At 37.3% G+C, this 13,381-nt stretch overlaps 1 protein-coding gene across 5 annotated transcripts in view; it reads left to right on the forward strand.

Moving 5' to 3' along the window:
- The window catches only part of UBE3A (ubiquitin protein ligase E3A), a 51,111-nt gene that overhangs the window by 13,163 nt on the left and 24,567 nt on the right, over nucleotides 1-13,381 (forward strand). For 3 of the 5 annotated variants that reach the window (XM_009281694.1, XM_009281718.2, XM_009281702.2), the window contains one exon: nucleotides 3,023-3,067. In XM_009281694.1, the coding sequence (XP_009279969.1) occupies nucleotides 3,023-3,067 (45 nt within the window). Of the gene's footprint in view, nucleotides 1-206; nucleotides 276-3,022; nucleotides 3,068-13,381 lie in introns of those variants that run through there. The other 2 variants (XM_009281710.2, XM_009281726.2) reach the window with 2 other exon arrangements.

Raw genomic sequence — 13,381 nt, forward strand, 5'->3', positions numbered from 1 at the left:
AAAGGAGTGGCTTGCAGAATGGAGAAGTTGCTCCCTGTGTTATTGGAAGTGAGCCACCATTTGAATTTGCTAGCTCATACTGCAGTATTCAGATTAGTTGGTGTCTTGTGATCAGTATCTATGATCTAATTCAAAGCTGAAATTTATAAGAGCATTTGCTCTGAGATTTTCTCTGAACAGAACTCTTGTTTCAGTTTTTAAGCATGATGAAAGGACGTCTTGCCATACTATATAGTTGTTTTTCAGTACTGTTGCCTGCTCAGAGGAATAACAAGGTATCTTGTTTGTAAACAATTGGATATTGCAGAATAAATAGCTTCTCAACAAACTACAATGCCTGTAATTAGATTGACCTTCCACATTGTTTTAATGAATACTGAAAGCTCTTTTTATTTGGTGCTTACATTGTCATTTGAAACCTTTTAAAATCTGGTTAATATGTGCATTAATAGTTCTGCAAATCATAATTATGGTAGGTCTGCTCATGTTATAGAAAACAATAAGCTGAAGGAATTTGATCCTGTTTTCTGTAGAACCACTTACCTTAGAGGACCAAACCTTTTTTGACTCAGCTAGGTTTTATTTTTTCTGAACTTTCCTGAAACTTTGTCTTCTCTTACATTGTTTGTCTTATAGAAGAAACGTTTTTTGCAGAATAGCATGTACTGAACTGCACTGTTCAAAGCTCAGATAAAACTCTCACAAATGATAAGGATAGGAAAAGATTTTGGATATACTGATAGCTGTGTTTACATGTTTGTACTGCAGATCACCAGGCTACCTTTTTTACATGCTAAGTTTAGATGCCAATCTGCTCCTTTTCTGTAATTTTTCATACTGCTGTGTATTTTAAAGGCTCAAAGTGAATTAATACTCATGATGTTTTTGTTTAACACCACTATTTTGCTTGTATTTTCATAGCAACTTAAAGCACTACTCTTACCCAAAGCTTCATTGTGTTGTATTTCCTATGACTAAAACAAGGATAGCAACTGCCTCAAACTTCCAAGCTCTTTGCTATCAGTTTCTGAAGTCCTGGATGTGAATAGAGGAGCTAGCCACTGCTCTCTTTCCACTGCTCCTCAGGTTGTATGGCTTCTAGCACTTACATGCTTAGGTGAATAATCAGAAAAAAAAATAATTGAGGTTCTTTTCTCTCTGCTAAGTATTTAGTGACTTGTTTTGGTCACTGGAGTTGAAGGGAGATGAAATTTTGACTTGTTTTGCTGATGAGTGTTATTTTTGTCAGCAACTATCTCATCAGTCCTGAACTTTAATGAGTAAGGGAAACATCATTTGGAGGGAATAAATAGAGACCAAATTTTGAGATTGGCCAGTTTTTATGTTATTTTCCAGTTAGAGGGTGTTTGCATTTTAAGAATGAGTATGAAGTTAGTTGGATAGTAAGTTCAGAATTCCGTCCCTATTGTCAGTTGAATTTTATAACTTAGTGGAATATAAACAAATAACTTCTTGTGTTCTGCATCATCTGTCACTGCATAGTATCCAGCTAGCCTAGGAATATTGTCTGCCAGAAGTGCTTTCTGGGCACTGGGTCTGTTAATATAGTACAGTTTGGTAAAATCCAGAAAGTTGCTAAGATCTGGTATGTCAGTAGAGGAACTAAGATTTTAGAAAGAGAATTCAGAGAGCAGCCCAGGCTTTAATAGGAGGGACCATCCAGTAAGGTAGCACAATAAAACATAGGAAAAAAGGAAATGTTTCAGGCTACAGGTGGAGATTTCCAATAGCATTTAGAATAGTATAGATAGTCATATAGTAAATAGAGAAATTCAGAAATTCCATTCCTATAAACAAAGATTTTCCTAGTAAAGCTATGGCAAAGCCTGCTTAGCTGTGCTAACTGAAGTCCCCTAGCAAACTGTTGAAACCTACAAAGTGAGTTCTATTTGCAGATTTTAGCTCACTTCTGTTTTGAGAAAGCTCTGTCATGAAAGACATTTTTGTTCATATGAGCTACAGAGTTTTACTGTAATGGCTGTGCTCTATTTCCACTCGTCACGCAATATATCCAGCGTGGCAGTTCTGGTCAACTGTACCAAAATCTATACCCAAGTGAAGGTTGGATAAGGTTCTTCAGGATATGATTTCAAGGCAGCTTAAGATGATTGAAGTCAAAATTGCTGCATTTGTACTGCCTTGTCTCCTGGCTCATCCAGCTACAAACTCTCATCTGGCTACAAATTCACTGGGTAGGGGGAAGTCCCGAAGGGAGGAAAAAAATAATCTGTCTAAAAAAAAAAAATTAAATGTTAACTTCTTGAATCAGTGCTGGCATAAGGAAGAAGATGGGAATAAGGAAGAGCTAAACAGCTATAACTTAGCCTACTTAAGTTAATATGGAACTATACCCCTTAAATTACTCTGTAAATTAAGTCAAGTGGGTTGGCAAGCTGAACACAGGTGCTACTTGTGTGTTCAAAAATGCCAGGCAATAACACCTAATTCTGAATATTACTGGCTGACCTGTTGGCTGGAAGGAAGAAACAGAAAGCTGCCTGTGACATTATGTCCATAAATTCAAGTAGAGAGAGACATGAAATTTGTTTTGAGATTCTGTTGAGACCTGCTTCTGAGCTGCTGCTTCTTAGAGTCCAACTGCACAGAGAATCTGTTTGTAACAGTTGATGACTGATAAACTTTGAGTATACATTTTGGTTACAGAAACGGTTATGAAGGATTAGCCCAGAACTGGTGCACTATGCAACCTGAATACAGAAATACTGCCAGCAGAATTCTCCTCTAATGGCTGCTGTTGCATAAGCTGTGGGGGAAAAGTGCTGTCGTCCTTAGAGAAATTTGGCTTAATGATATTATCAGGTTTTATGTTATAAACTGTCTTCTAGAGTTTGGTCAAACAAATTAGATGTGCAAGTGCATAAAAGTTCATGCTTTTCATGTCAATAATACATTATCATCACTTTCCACCTTTCCTAACTCTTCATATTGTAATGACTTAAAATAACAAACGATGCTTAAGGTTTTGTGTCTATATTTGCAGATCACCAGGAGAACCTCACTCTGAAAACATTGAAACTAGCCGAATGTAAGTAAATGAGTGGATGAGTTTGGTCTATCTTGTTTAAAAATGTTTTGAACATACTTTAACAGTTACTCTTGCACTTGCTTAAAAAAAAAGGCAAAAGCTGAGTAGAACTGTGGAATTACGTTAGAAAATTTCAAGTTAGTATTTTGCTATGGAAAAATAATTTTAAGCCTCTGTAGAAACTGTGATGATTCTTTTTTCTTTTTTTGAGGGTGAATGGGTTGAAGGGAAAGTTCAGAGGTTTAATTTAACATGAACCAGTAGATGGTAGCATAATACAGTGTCAGAAATCTTCAGGCCTATATTCAGACTTGACAGTAGGGGTGTAATTTTTACCTGCTATTCACTAACATCTTGCATGGGTTTGAAGACACTTTAGTACTAAGGCACAATACCTGCTAATATCTGTTGTGGCAGATGGATTGCTGAACTAAGAATATGAAAAATAAAAGGTCTGACTTAATTTGGCAAATTTATGTACTAGTTACTTCTAGAAACAAAAAACTAGCTTGCTTTCACTAAACAGTATTCATGTAGCATCTTGCTCACAGTTCTGAACCATGTTTTGGTCTGTCTTCATTAGCCTAGAAGCCAAGATTATCTAGAAGCAAGATTGGGATAGGCTGAAATGTTCATTTCAAATTCAAAAGGGTTGCAGGAATGAGAGGACCATTTTAAAAAAAGAAAAAAGTTATTTGAGACTTTATTCTTCTGTGAGTTAGCAAACAGATTCTTTTCTAGCTATTCAAACCATCCTGTCATAGAACTCACAGGGTAACCACAAACTCTGCTTTTCTGGCTTACAGCACAAGTTCCAAAATAATAAAGGGAGCGTAGCCCAGTGTTTAGGGTACTGTCTGAGGCTTCAAAAGATCTGGGTTCATTTCTTTTCTGCCACAAACAACTTCTCTGACTTTAAACTGTCTCCTCCATACCCTCCCCCCGAGTGGTCTAGCATTTTATGCACTGTGGGCTGAATGCCAGTTTCAGGATGTTTTGCAGGCTAGGGACATAGTGTGAATTCCTCAAGGACTTCTCTGCTGTAGCTGCCCAATGTGGGGAGGAGCAAAGCTGAGGTGAGCCCCTCCACATTGGACTGCATACCTAACCTTAAAAGTGATGAGAAGGAAACAAGGCATGCTTTCCCCATGTGTTTTTAGCAATTCACTGCAGTGAAGTCTTTTCTTGCAGTAGGAGGAGCATTTCTCCTGGGACGATGAATTTGCTTTTCCCTCTCTCATGCCATCTGTTACAGAAGTGCTGTCTAGCTGCTTTCTTAGGAGTACAGGCTGCAGTGATCCAGACCTGGGAGGTGACTGGCTGTTGCTACATGGACATGTGTTAGAGACAGAGGTTGCAGGGCAAAAACCCTACCATAGTCTCATCTCTTCTGCTCCAGTAGCAGCCCTTGCTGCATTATGTTTTATTGTTCCTGCAGCAAGTTGAGTTGTGTTCTTTTGTTTCCCTGGCCTAGCCAAACAGGGGGAACCAGGCCATAGACTGGCTGTAGTCCACTCTGGATATTGTTAGCTGGACTACTGCTTTTTACACGTTGTAAGGAAAAATGTGTCAGAAACAAGGACTCTATAAAGACCTAAGGTAAATCAGAAGAAAAAGGCAGTACAACTATTTTTCCTTCTAGCGGTTTGACAATTCTTTTTTTGTGTGTGTGTTTTATCCTCCTTAAAACTGAACCTGAAAAAATAATCTACAGTAGCAAGCTTTTCTGTGTGAAAGCTGAATTTTTTTTTTGTGGAGAACGGTTTTCAGAGGTGCCCCTGCTATGGAGATTTCAATCTGTCTAAAGATGTAACCCAGTCAAGCTGTAGGGATTCTTCAATTTGTTTGAGTAGTAGTTATACAGTATTAATGCATGGTATACTAGTTGCCCTGACTATGTAGATTTCACGTATCTGTCTAAAATAGATGTAACCCAGTCAAGCTGTAGGGATTCACATATTTGTTTGAGTAGTAGTTATACAGTATTAATGCATGGTATACTTGCAAAACTAATTTTTTTAAAACTATCACAATGGGATGTGTACATCAGCTATTACAGAGAATTTCTGTAATCCTGCTGCATAGTTGCTCTTGCCACATAAGGTGGAATGGCAGGCTGGGTAATACAGTGTGACCTGCAAGCCTACTGTGTAGCTAAAATAGTTACTATGTTATTTACATGCCTATAATTCATTATTAAATGCAGGGACTTAACGCTAGTGGTTTTATTATTCGCACAATGAATGGTTAAGTTGTTTTTGCTCTGGTTGGCTGATATTGCTTTATTTGTTTCTGTGTTTTGCACTGCAAAGCTTTATACCAAAAGCATGGTCACATGTGTGAATTAAAATAAATAAAAACAAAAAAAAAAAATCTACTGACTCTTTCAGACTCTTATGCAGCAAATTCTTCCATGGATAAGTCTTGCTTATCCCAAGCTTTTCAAATTCTGGCTCTGTGTGATGAACATCTTGGTGCTAGCTCAGAGTTAGGAGTCTCTTTTCCTTAGCATTCATTCAAGTCTTTCAGTTTTTTAAGATCAACATCTTCTCCTGTCTGCTCCTGTCACAGATCTGCTTTAGTTAGTATAACTTTCTTAAAACCTCTTTAGCACTAAATTACATAATTTTGAATTGTTTACTTTAACTTGGCTTCTTATCAGTTCGTCTATTTTCACTCTGCGTATTGTATGTTGTCATATATCAAGGCAAAGGTTTGGGTATTTTGATATAATGGCTTTCTGTGCATTCCTCTTTCCTTCTTTCTGTTTTTAAGGATGGGATGCTTGGCAATTTTGAATCTTCTCTCTCTCTTTTTAAAGTCATTGAACACCCCTCCATTTAACGTGGTGTTACAGTTATAGTTGATGTATAGTCATCTCACATTGGAGTAGATTTGATAGATGGTTTCTTTCCCTTGAAAGAACGGCAAAATAAATATTCTGCAGCAGCCTCAAAATATGCCAGAAAAACAAATTACAACCATTGCAAATATATACAGTAACTGTATAAGTATTAGCATTTCATGATACATACTTTCAGATGTCATCCTAATGCTTTCTAGACATAGAATGCCTTAAATTACTTTCCTCATAGCTGAAAACACAGGTGGGTTTGCATAACATATCCATGGGACATGCTGATCATGGCCTCTATATCAAACCTTGCCACATACAGGTATTTTTGTGGCATTTAGTGCTTGGTTTATTGCCATTCTTGGAAGGAAAAGATGTAAGAAGTATCTTTATGTACACCTGCAACCTTGCACCGTGTTATACTGTGATCTGTCTAGGATGAATCAAAAAATTTCTTCTCAGCCTCTTGCAATGCATCATTTAGCCAGGCACTGATTCCATTGAGGAAACTTCATCAGTTAATAAGACTGCATTGACTCTACTCAAGAATTATTACCTTCTTAAATTTAGCAACTACTTAAGTTACAATTAAGTATCTGCTTTACCTTTGCTTCCAAGAGCAAAATTACAGTAAGATAAGTTGACTGAATTTTATAATAATTTGAAAGAAAAGGAATTTCAGATTTTGCATTAGAAAATATAACTGAAGCATATGTATTATAGACCTTGGTTCCCATGGAGCTTGGAGGATGCTGTAAGTTTACCAGTTAAAAATAAAAAAAAAGAAAGCTTAAAGAGGAGATATCCACAAATGCTAGACTGTTCTTAAACTGGAAAGTCAAGTGTTTAAGTCTTATGATCCATGTTATTTGCACTTAGTTTCTGCGTGATCATGGTCATCCTTCTAGGACAGTGTCATGCAGAATGAAGGCATAGTAAAAGAATGCTGCCATGGAAACCTGACTTAAAAAAAAAGTTCTGGAGTTTTTAATAACTTGAGAACAGAGTTGTGCGATTGTCCCTTTCCTGTACTTTGCCTCTCCTTTTCAAGTTTTATAAGGACAGTACAAGGTTGTTCAGCATTTAGGTCTCTTCTCTGCAGGTTGGTCTTACACGTTGCAGTGGTCAGTCCTCTTCTTATATCAGTATTTTTGTCTGAAATGGTTTGTCTCTTATATCATGCTTTCTACTGAAACACTCTAGTGTTCCAGAAGTAGACAATCAGAATCAGTGTCTCCAAGTTACTGTCTGTATCTTTTGATATCTCACTGCAGTGCTAATATTACTCTCCTTTCTTTGGTTGGGCTGCTGATCAGAATACAGTGTATAAATGTCATACTTGACAAATTTAAACTTGTTCGGTAGAGTACAACGTGAAGTTTAATTGTACTTGCTTGAGTGCTGGGACTTCTTTACCAAGGGAAAACAACATAGAAGGTGCTAAAGAATATGTATTTTGCTTAATATTTGATAACATATTCATTATTTGCTTTGTCGTGAATATAAAAGACAGACTGAAGGATTCCTGCAAGTATGTGAAGTTACTGTCATTTCATTTCTTTCCAATAAAGACAAAGTTGGTCTTATTGTGGCCTCATAGCCAGTACAGAGTATTAGAGTTTGGGACTCCTTACTTGATAATTTAAAACAAAATTTAGAGAACTGTTGAAATGTTTTGTGTGGTTAGATGTGACTATTCTTTGGAAGTTTAACAGCTGACAACAGTTATGTACTTTTTTCTTTAAAATATTAAGAATAACAAATTTGTTCAAAGAGAGTAAGATCTTGTAAGTTTATAGTCAGTCCTAAACTTAGTAATAAGCTTATTCCAGCAGTAATTCAAGTTACTCTTTCTTTGTAGTTAAATAAATGTATGGGCTTTTTTATGAAGGCTATATTTCTCCCTGCCTTTTCAAAAGGCACTGATTCTGTAAACGTGAGCATAGTATTTAACACAGTCACGCATGCCTACAGTCATTACTATTTACATACGTTGATTGCTTACAATAATTGCCTAGTAATTGTTTCCCAATAATCAGTTATTTAATGGCTTCAAGCCTGTAATGTTGGGGAGGGGGGCAGAATTGGGGATTTTTCCTGAAATTGCTTGGGTTGAAAAGCCAGGGTATAATTGATGCATTATTCATATCTCAATTTTTTGGCTAATTGAATATTGGAGGGATCACGTAGGTGACAGGGCACTGCATGCCTTCTTAAGAAGGACAGATAGGAACCAGGGTGTGAAACCAGTTGGTCTGTGGAATGACGTTATCTCTGTAGAGTCCTGGAGCTAATAACCTGAAGAGGAAAGGGCAGTAATGAAGGGTGCTTTTCTAATAGAACTGTAGCAAGGTAATTTGTCTGTGAGACCAGACTGAGATACATGCTGACCATGTCCTTGACTCCCTCTCTCTAGCTGTCTTTCTGCATTGCTCCATAAAGCCAGGACAACTCTTGGGTTCTCAGGTTTGCCCTTCCTGAGGAAGTGCCATACCTGACTTTGTCAGCACATGACATTCCCAGAGGCATGGTGGATCTAGAATACGTGGTGGGGAGGGAGGTCCCTTGGGTGAAGCCAGTATGGTCCAAGGGAGTTCACAGTCTGCACCCCAGCTATCGGGGCCCACCACACTGGAAGGAATGAGGTTTGGAAAATGCGAGCTCCATGTGTGTGTGCATTTGCAGACATAACGTTCACTGGGGTGCCAGTGGCCAAGGGGGCATAAGGTGTTACAACACTGCTGGAACAGAGGGCTCAGCTCCAGCTCTGGGTGGAGCATTTGGCAGTTCGGTGTGCAGGCCACTTCAAAAGGGTCTGTGCGGGCAGTGCTTTTACTGGAAGCTTGTCTTCTCTAGCACTGCTGTTCTTACTCTTAGCTAAACAGAAGCAGGGAACCAACATGCAAGGTTTGAAACTGAAACTCTCAGAAAGCAGTGTTTAACTTCACAAAGATGTCCATCCATAACGCACACTTTTTTAACAGTTTTTGGTCTGCTGGTCGTCTTACTTCCACAGCGTAGTACAATTGTTGCAGGTGTGTAAGTCTCTCTATGCTCCTGTCTGTTAAGGCATATACTGAAAGTTGTTTTACTATTAGTACTAAAAAAAACTGGTCCCGGTTTTTTTCCTATCCAAAAGACAAACACAAATTTTCCTTCAGTTTCCATGCGCATGAATACTTTTGTTGGGTTTTTTGCATTAAGAAAGAAAACAGCTTATGAACATTTTGGCATTTCTGAATTACTAATAGTTTTGTTAAAATAGGCCATTGTAAATTTCCATTTACTAAAATTGGCCATCTTGGAGCAATGTGAGACTTCTGTGTAGAAATAATATAAAAGTTGTTGTGTCCCAAGCAGAAACCATTCAGAAATACATCATTTCATAATGATATTCCCAGACAAGTATGAAACCTTCATACGTATTTCTAAAATTTAGGTAAACTTAAAGCAAAAATGATGCATTTATACAGATATTTTTAACTTCAGGCAAGTTTTGAAACTTGGATGAAAATTCTTTGGTCTGAAGAATTATATGCTTCAGATTTTTCTACAGTTCCTTAAATGTTTAAACATCTGATTTTCTCTCTCGCAGAAGTTTCCTTTATGTAGCATCTTTCTGTATTTAGTTTCAGGTATTTGGGAAATGCAAATTTGATGTTGTTACATAGGAACTTTTGAATCAGTGCATTCAATCCCTTGTTTTATGTGGTTTAGACATTCAAAAGTTACTTTACAACCCAAAGTGCAGCCCAGTGCACCTTTGCCTGAGTCTCTAGAAAGGTAGAGGCTCAGTGGTGCACTTCTCTAGTGATAATCCACAGTTTTGGCGGCATTTCAATTACAAATGCAAAGTACTTATTATCTGGCTTTCTATGAGTTAAAGAACAATTAAAAAGTCTAAAGGCATTCTTTTTTCGTTAAGTACTACAAAAGTAAGTCAGTGAATACTGTTTTTTTTTAAACAGAAAAATGTACTTGTGAAATTGTTGGACTTTGGGGAAGATGATGTCTATTTTAGATGCTTCTCCCCCTCACTGAAGTAGTGAGTGAGTCTTGAAGAGGTTTAAACAGAAGAATGTACTTGTGAAATTGTTGGACTTTGGGAAAGGAAGATGATGTCTATTTTAGATGCTTCTCCCCCTCACTGAAGTAGTGAGTCTTGCTTGAAGAGGTTATACAAGGCCCACTGTGTGGGAAGTTACCCTTAAGGCTTAAGGATATTCCTGTGATATGTCTGTGAAATGTTTACAACTGCAACCACACCAGTGCAGTTTCATACTCGGATGTGCAACAACAGTGTGAGTCTTTGCAAGTCAGTCACTGCAGCCTTAGCTACACTAGAAGGTGTCTGTGCTAATGTACAGTAAATTAGTCATTGAGTTTATAAGGGACCAGTTACTCTTCACTAGATCCCTGTATAGGAACTTAAAGGGAGCTGCAGTCTTCACTGTATAGCATGAGCTAAGAATAGAGAGGGGTTTTGTGTTACCTCGCTTGATGAACCAGTTTTAATGCCTCAGGCTAAGAACTTAAGTTTTCTACATACTAAATGAGCAGGGGAATGTAGAAAGAGATCAAGTTTTCACCTCTGGAGAACAGAAAAGGTATGCTACATTTTTTTCTGAATAATATAGAAATATGGGCTGTTGACTCTGGACAGTGTCAACAACAATAATCCCTCAAGGGATTCCACAATGGGAATGTGGTATGGAATATTTTACTGTTCTGTAAAATCTCACATTGGCTTACTCAGAACTGCATTCTCTGTAAGTGCTTTTATGGATGGACCCTCAGTAAGGGTAGCTCTTGTGGAAGGCTCAGTAAATTCTGTTCTACCTTCTTAGGTCTGTATCCTCGCTTTAAGTCTCCACCTTTTTTATTTACTTAAATAATTTATCTGAGGCCCCATCAAAAGTCTGCAGAATAGCCGCCAGGGAGAGGTGGGGGGAAATTCTAATACTGTTGTATTCTAGTACTGTTGAACATTGTATTGTTTGCTTCCATAGTTGATTTAAAAAAAAAAAGTCTAACTTTCAGTCAAACCTTCCGTCTCTAATAGAATTTCACAGAACTTGAGTCAGTGAGTCTGCAGCCATGAGTCAAAATGAAAATGTTTGTACAAACAGTGTTATTGTAGGCATGGCACAGTTTGAAGTAATTGGTAGTTAAAAATGGGAAGCAGTCCCTCAGAAGTTAACTGTTAGAGACAAGTCTAAGCTTAGCTTTGTCTCCTGGCATCTCAGATATGACCTGTTAAAGTGGAGTGTTGTTTAATATGGTAAAATGTGTTGTTAATATATCAGTGTTTATACATTGAAATAACTTTCTTCAAACTAGATGTTATGTAAACTAGAAAGGTGTACGTGCTTCTTTAAGACTAACAATTTCTCCAGTTTGAAAACATAAGTTCTCTCTTCTTAGGGAATTGATCAGCTTTTCACAATGTATTTAGTCTGAATAACAACTCCAGCTGCTTTAGGTAAATAAATAAATACACACACACCCCCTATAATATATATACACTTAGAACAGCTGTGAGAAATCCATTTAACATTTGTAGGTGTATTACATATGTCAGAAAACACCAAAATTATGGCAAAAAAACTTATGATCTCCATGTAGACTGCAATGAAGAAATAAGATGAGAGGAAAATGCAATGAGGAAGGATAAAGTTAAAATGATAATGTGTGTATGAAATAACTGCCTTTTTGTATGCACTGTGGAAAATGTGGTCAGTGAGAGAGGGAGGAAAATTAAAGGAACAGTAAGTTTCAATGTGAGTTGGAAAGAGCTTTTATGAAGGCATCAAGGTAATGCATAGGAGAGACTGCAAGAGGAGTAAATAAGGAACACATTGGTGAGACAGGTGGCCATAGCTCAGGTGCAAAAATTCAATATTAACACAGAAAGGCTTTCACATTATATGCTTATCTGCTTACAAGTGACAGTATTTCACACTCTAAATTTGAAGGTCTGGAGTGATTGAAAGTCAAGAATGATTAAAGCATGATATTTTAGCATTCAGAAATAGATGTCTGTGAAATCATGTACTGGTCTAAGCTCTATTAAAAAACTGGGTTTTTTTAAAGCCTCTATACTAAAAGCAGAAGTATGAAAGACAAGATCAAAAAAACCTTATTTTATACGTACATGGAGAGAGGTAGGTGTTCCTAAGTCCATATATAAAAATTGGAGAGGCTAGAACTCTTTCCTTGGATCAGAATACAGCTGTTCCCTGTTTTATACAGTAGTGGGTTTGATGGTATTGCTGGTGCTGCTTTATTTTTTTTAATGGTCTTCCACATCTGTCTCGAGGTGCCAGGGAAACCTTTCACTTCAGGGATTTTTTTTTTTTGTCTTGGAACTCACTGCATTAGTGCCAGGGAAACCTTTCACTTCAGGTTTTTTTTTTGTCTTGGAACTCACTGCATTTGGAAGGTCAGGCAGACATTGAGGTAATGGTTTCTTTGTAAGAAATATTTTCTTCTCTAGGATCATGAGATCTTGAAGGGTGAAAGGGAAGGAGCAAAGGTGTTATTGCTGAGTAATATACACCTCAGTAGTTGCTTTCAGAACTTGAGGACATTTTCCCTTGTGAAGCAGCTGCATTGAAACTGATGCTTAACCAGCCAGTATTAACACCAGCTAGGTGCAGCAAGTGCTGAGTAGTACCAGTGGGTCTAGCACTTAAGTTCTCAAGTACTTGTTCTATGCAGAATCTGTGCATGCATCAACATCTGAAAAGGCAACTTTAAGTTAATATCACAATTTCTGATTAAAATCTTGCTTCCCATGTTCTAATCTTTATAGTACCGTATCACTAAAGTTAGGTAAAGAGCCTGCATGTTACACCTAATCAAAATGTTTTAAATGTTTCATAGTTGATATCTTTCATTAATAACTTGTTTTCTTAAATGAAGTGAAGGTTTGGGGGTTTCTTTCCAAAATGTGGTGAAATATGGTGCTCTTGGCACTGCACGCAGCTTCTTCTGTCCCAGTTATGTGCAGCTTTCCGGCAACTTCTTTACCATTTGCATGTTTCTGTAAAAGTCTGTGACCTTATTAATTGGCCAGCTAAATTTTCTTGTGTGTGTATATAGTACTGAGCACATTGACTTGTATAGTGATACAGTTGTAATTCTTCAAAATGCATACTTGCCATGTGTAATTGCAGGAGAAAGGGGAGGATTTGGCAAATAGCTTTTTTAGAGAACCGTATACCTTATTAAGCTGAGGAGAGATATATTCAGCCTTGAGCTCGTCTTTAATCGTTGTTTTGTCATCAGTTTAATTAACCAAGGAATATTTTTCCTACAGATTTAAATAGACTAAATATCAGGTAACTTAGTCATCTGGAAACTTGTTAAAAAAAAAGTTTACATTTTAAGGGTTTATATCCTATTGGTGTAGTATTGATAGTATTACTAAATAAATGCCTGGGTCATTTGTATTTCAC

Source organism: Aptenodytes forsteri, unplaced genomic scaffold (assembly GCF_000699145.1).
Source record: "Aptenodytes forsteri isolate BGI_AS27 unplaced genomic scaffold, ASM69914v1 Scaffold348, whole genome shotgun sequence".
Lineage (NCBI taxonomy): Eukaryota > Metazoa > Chordata > Aves > Sphenisciformes > Spheniscidae > Aptenodytes > Aptenodytes forsteri.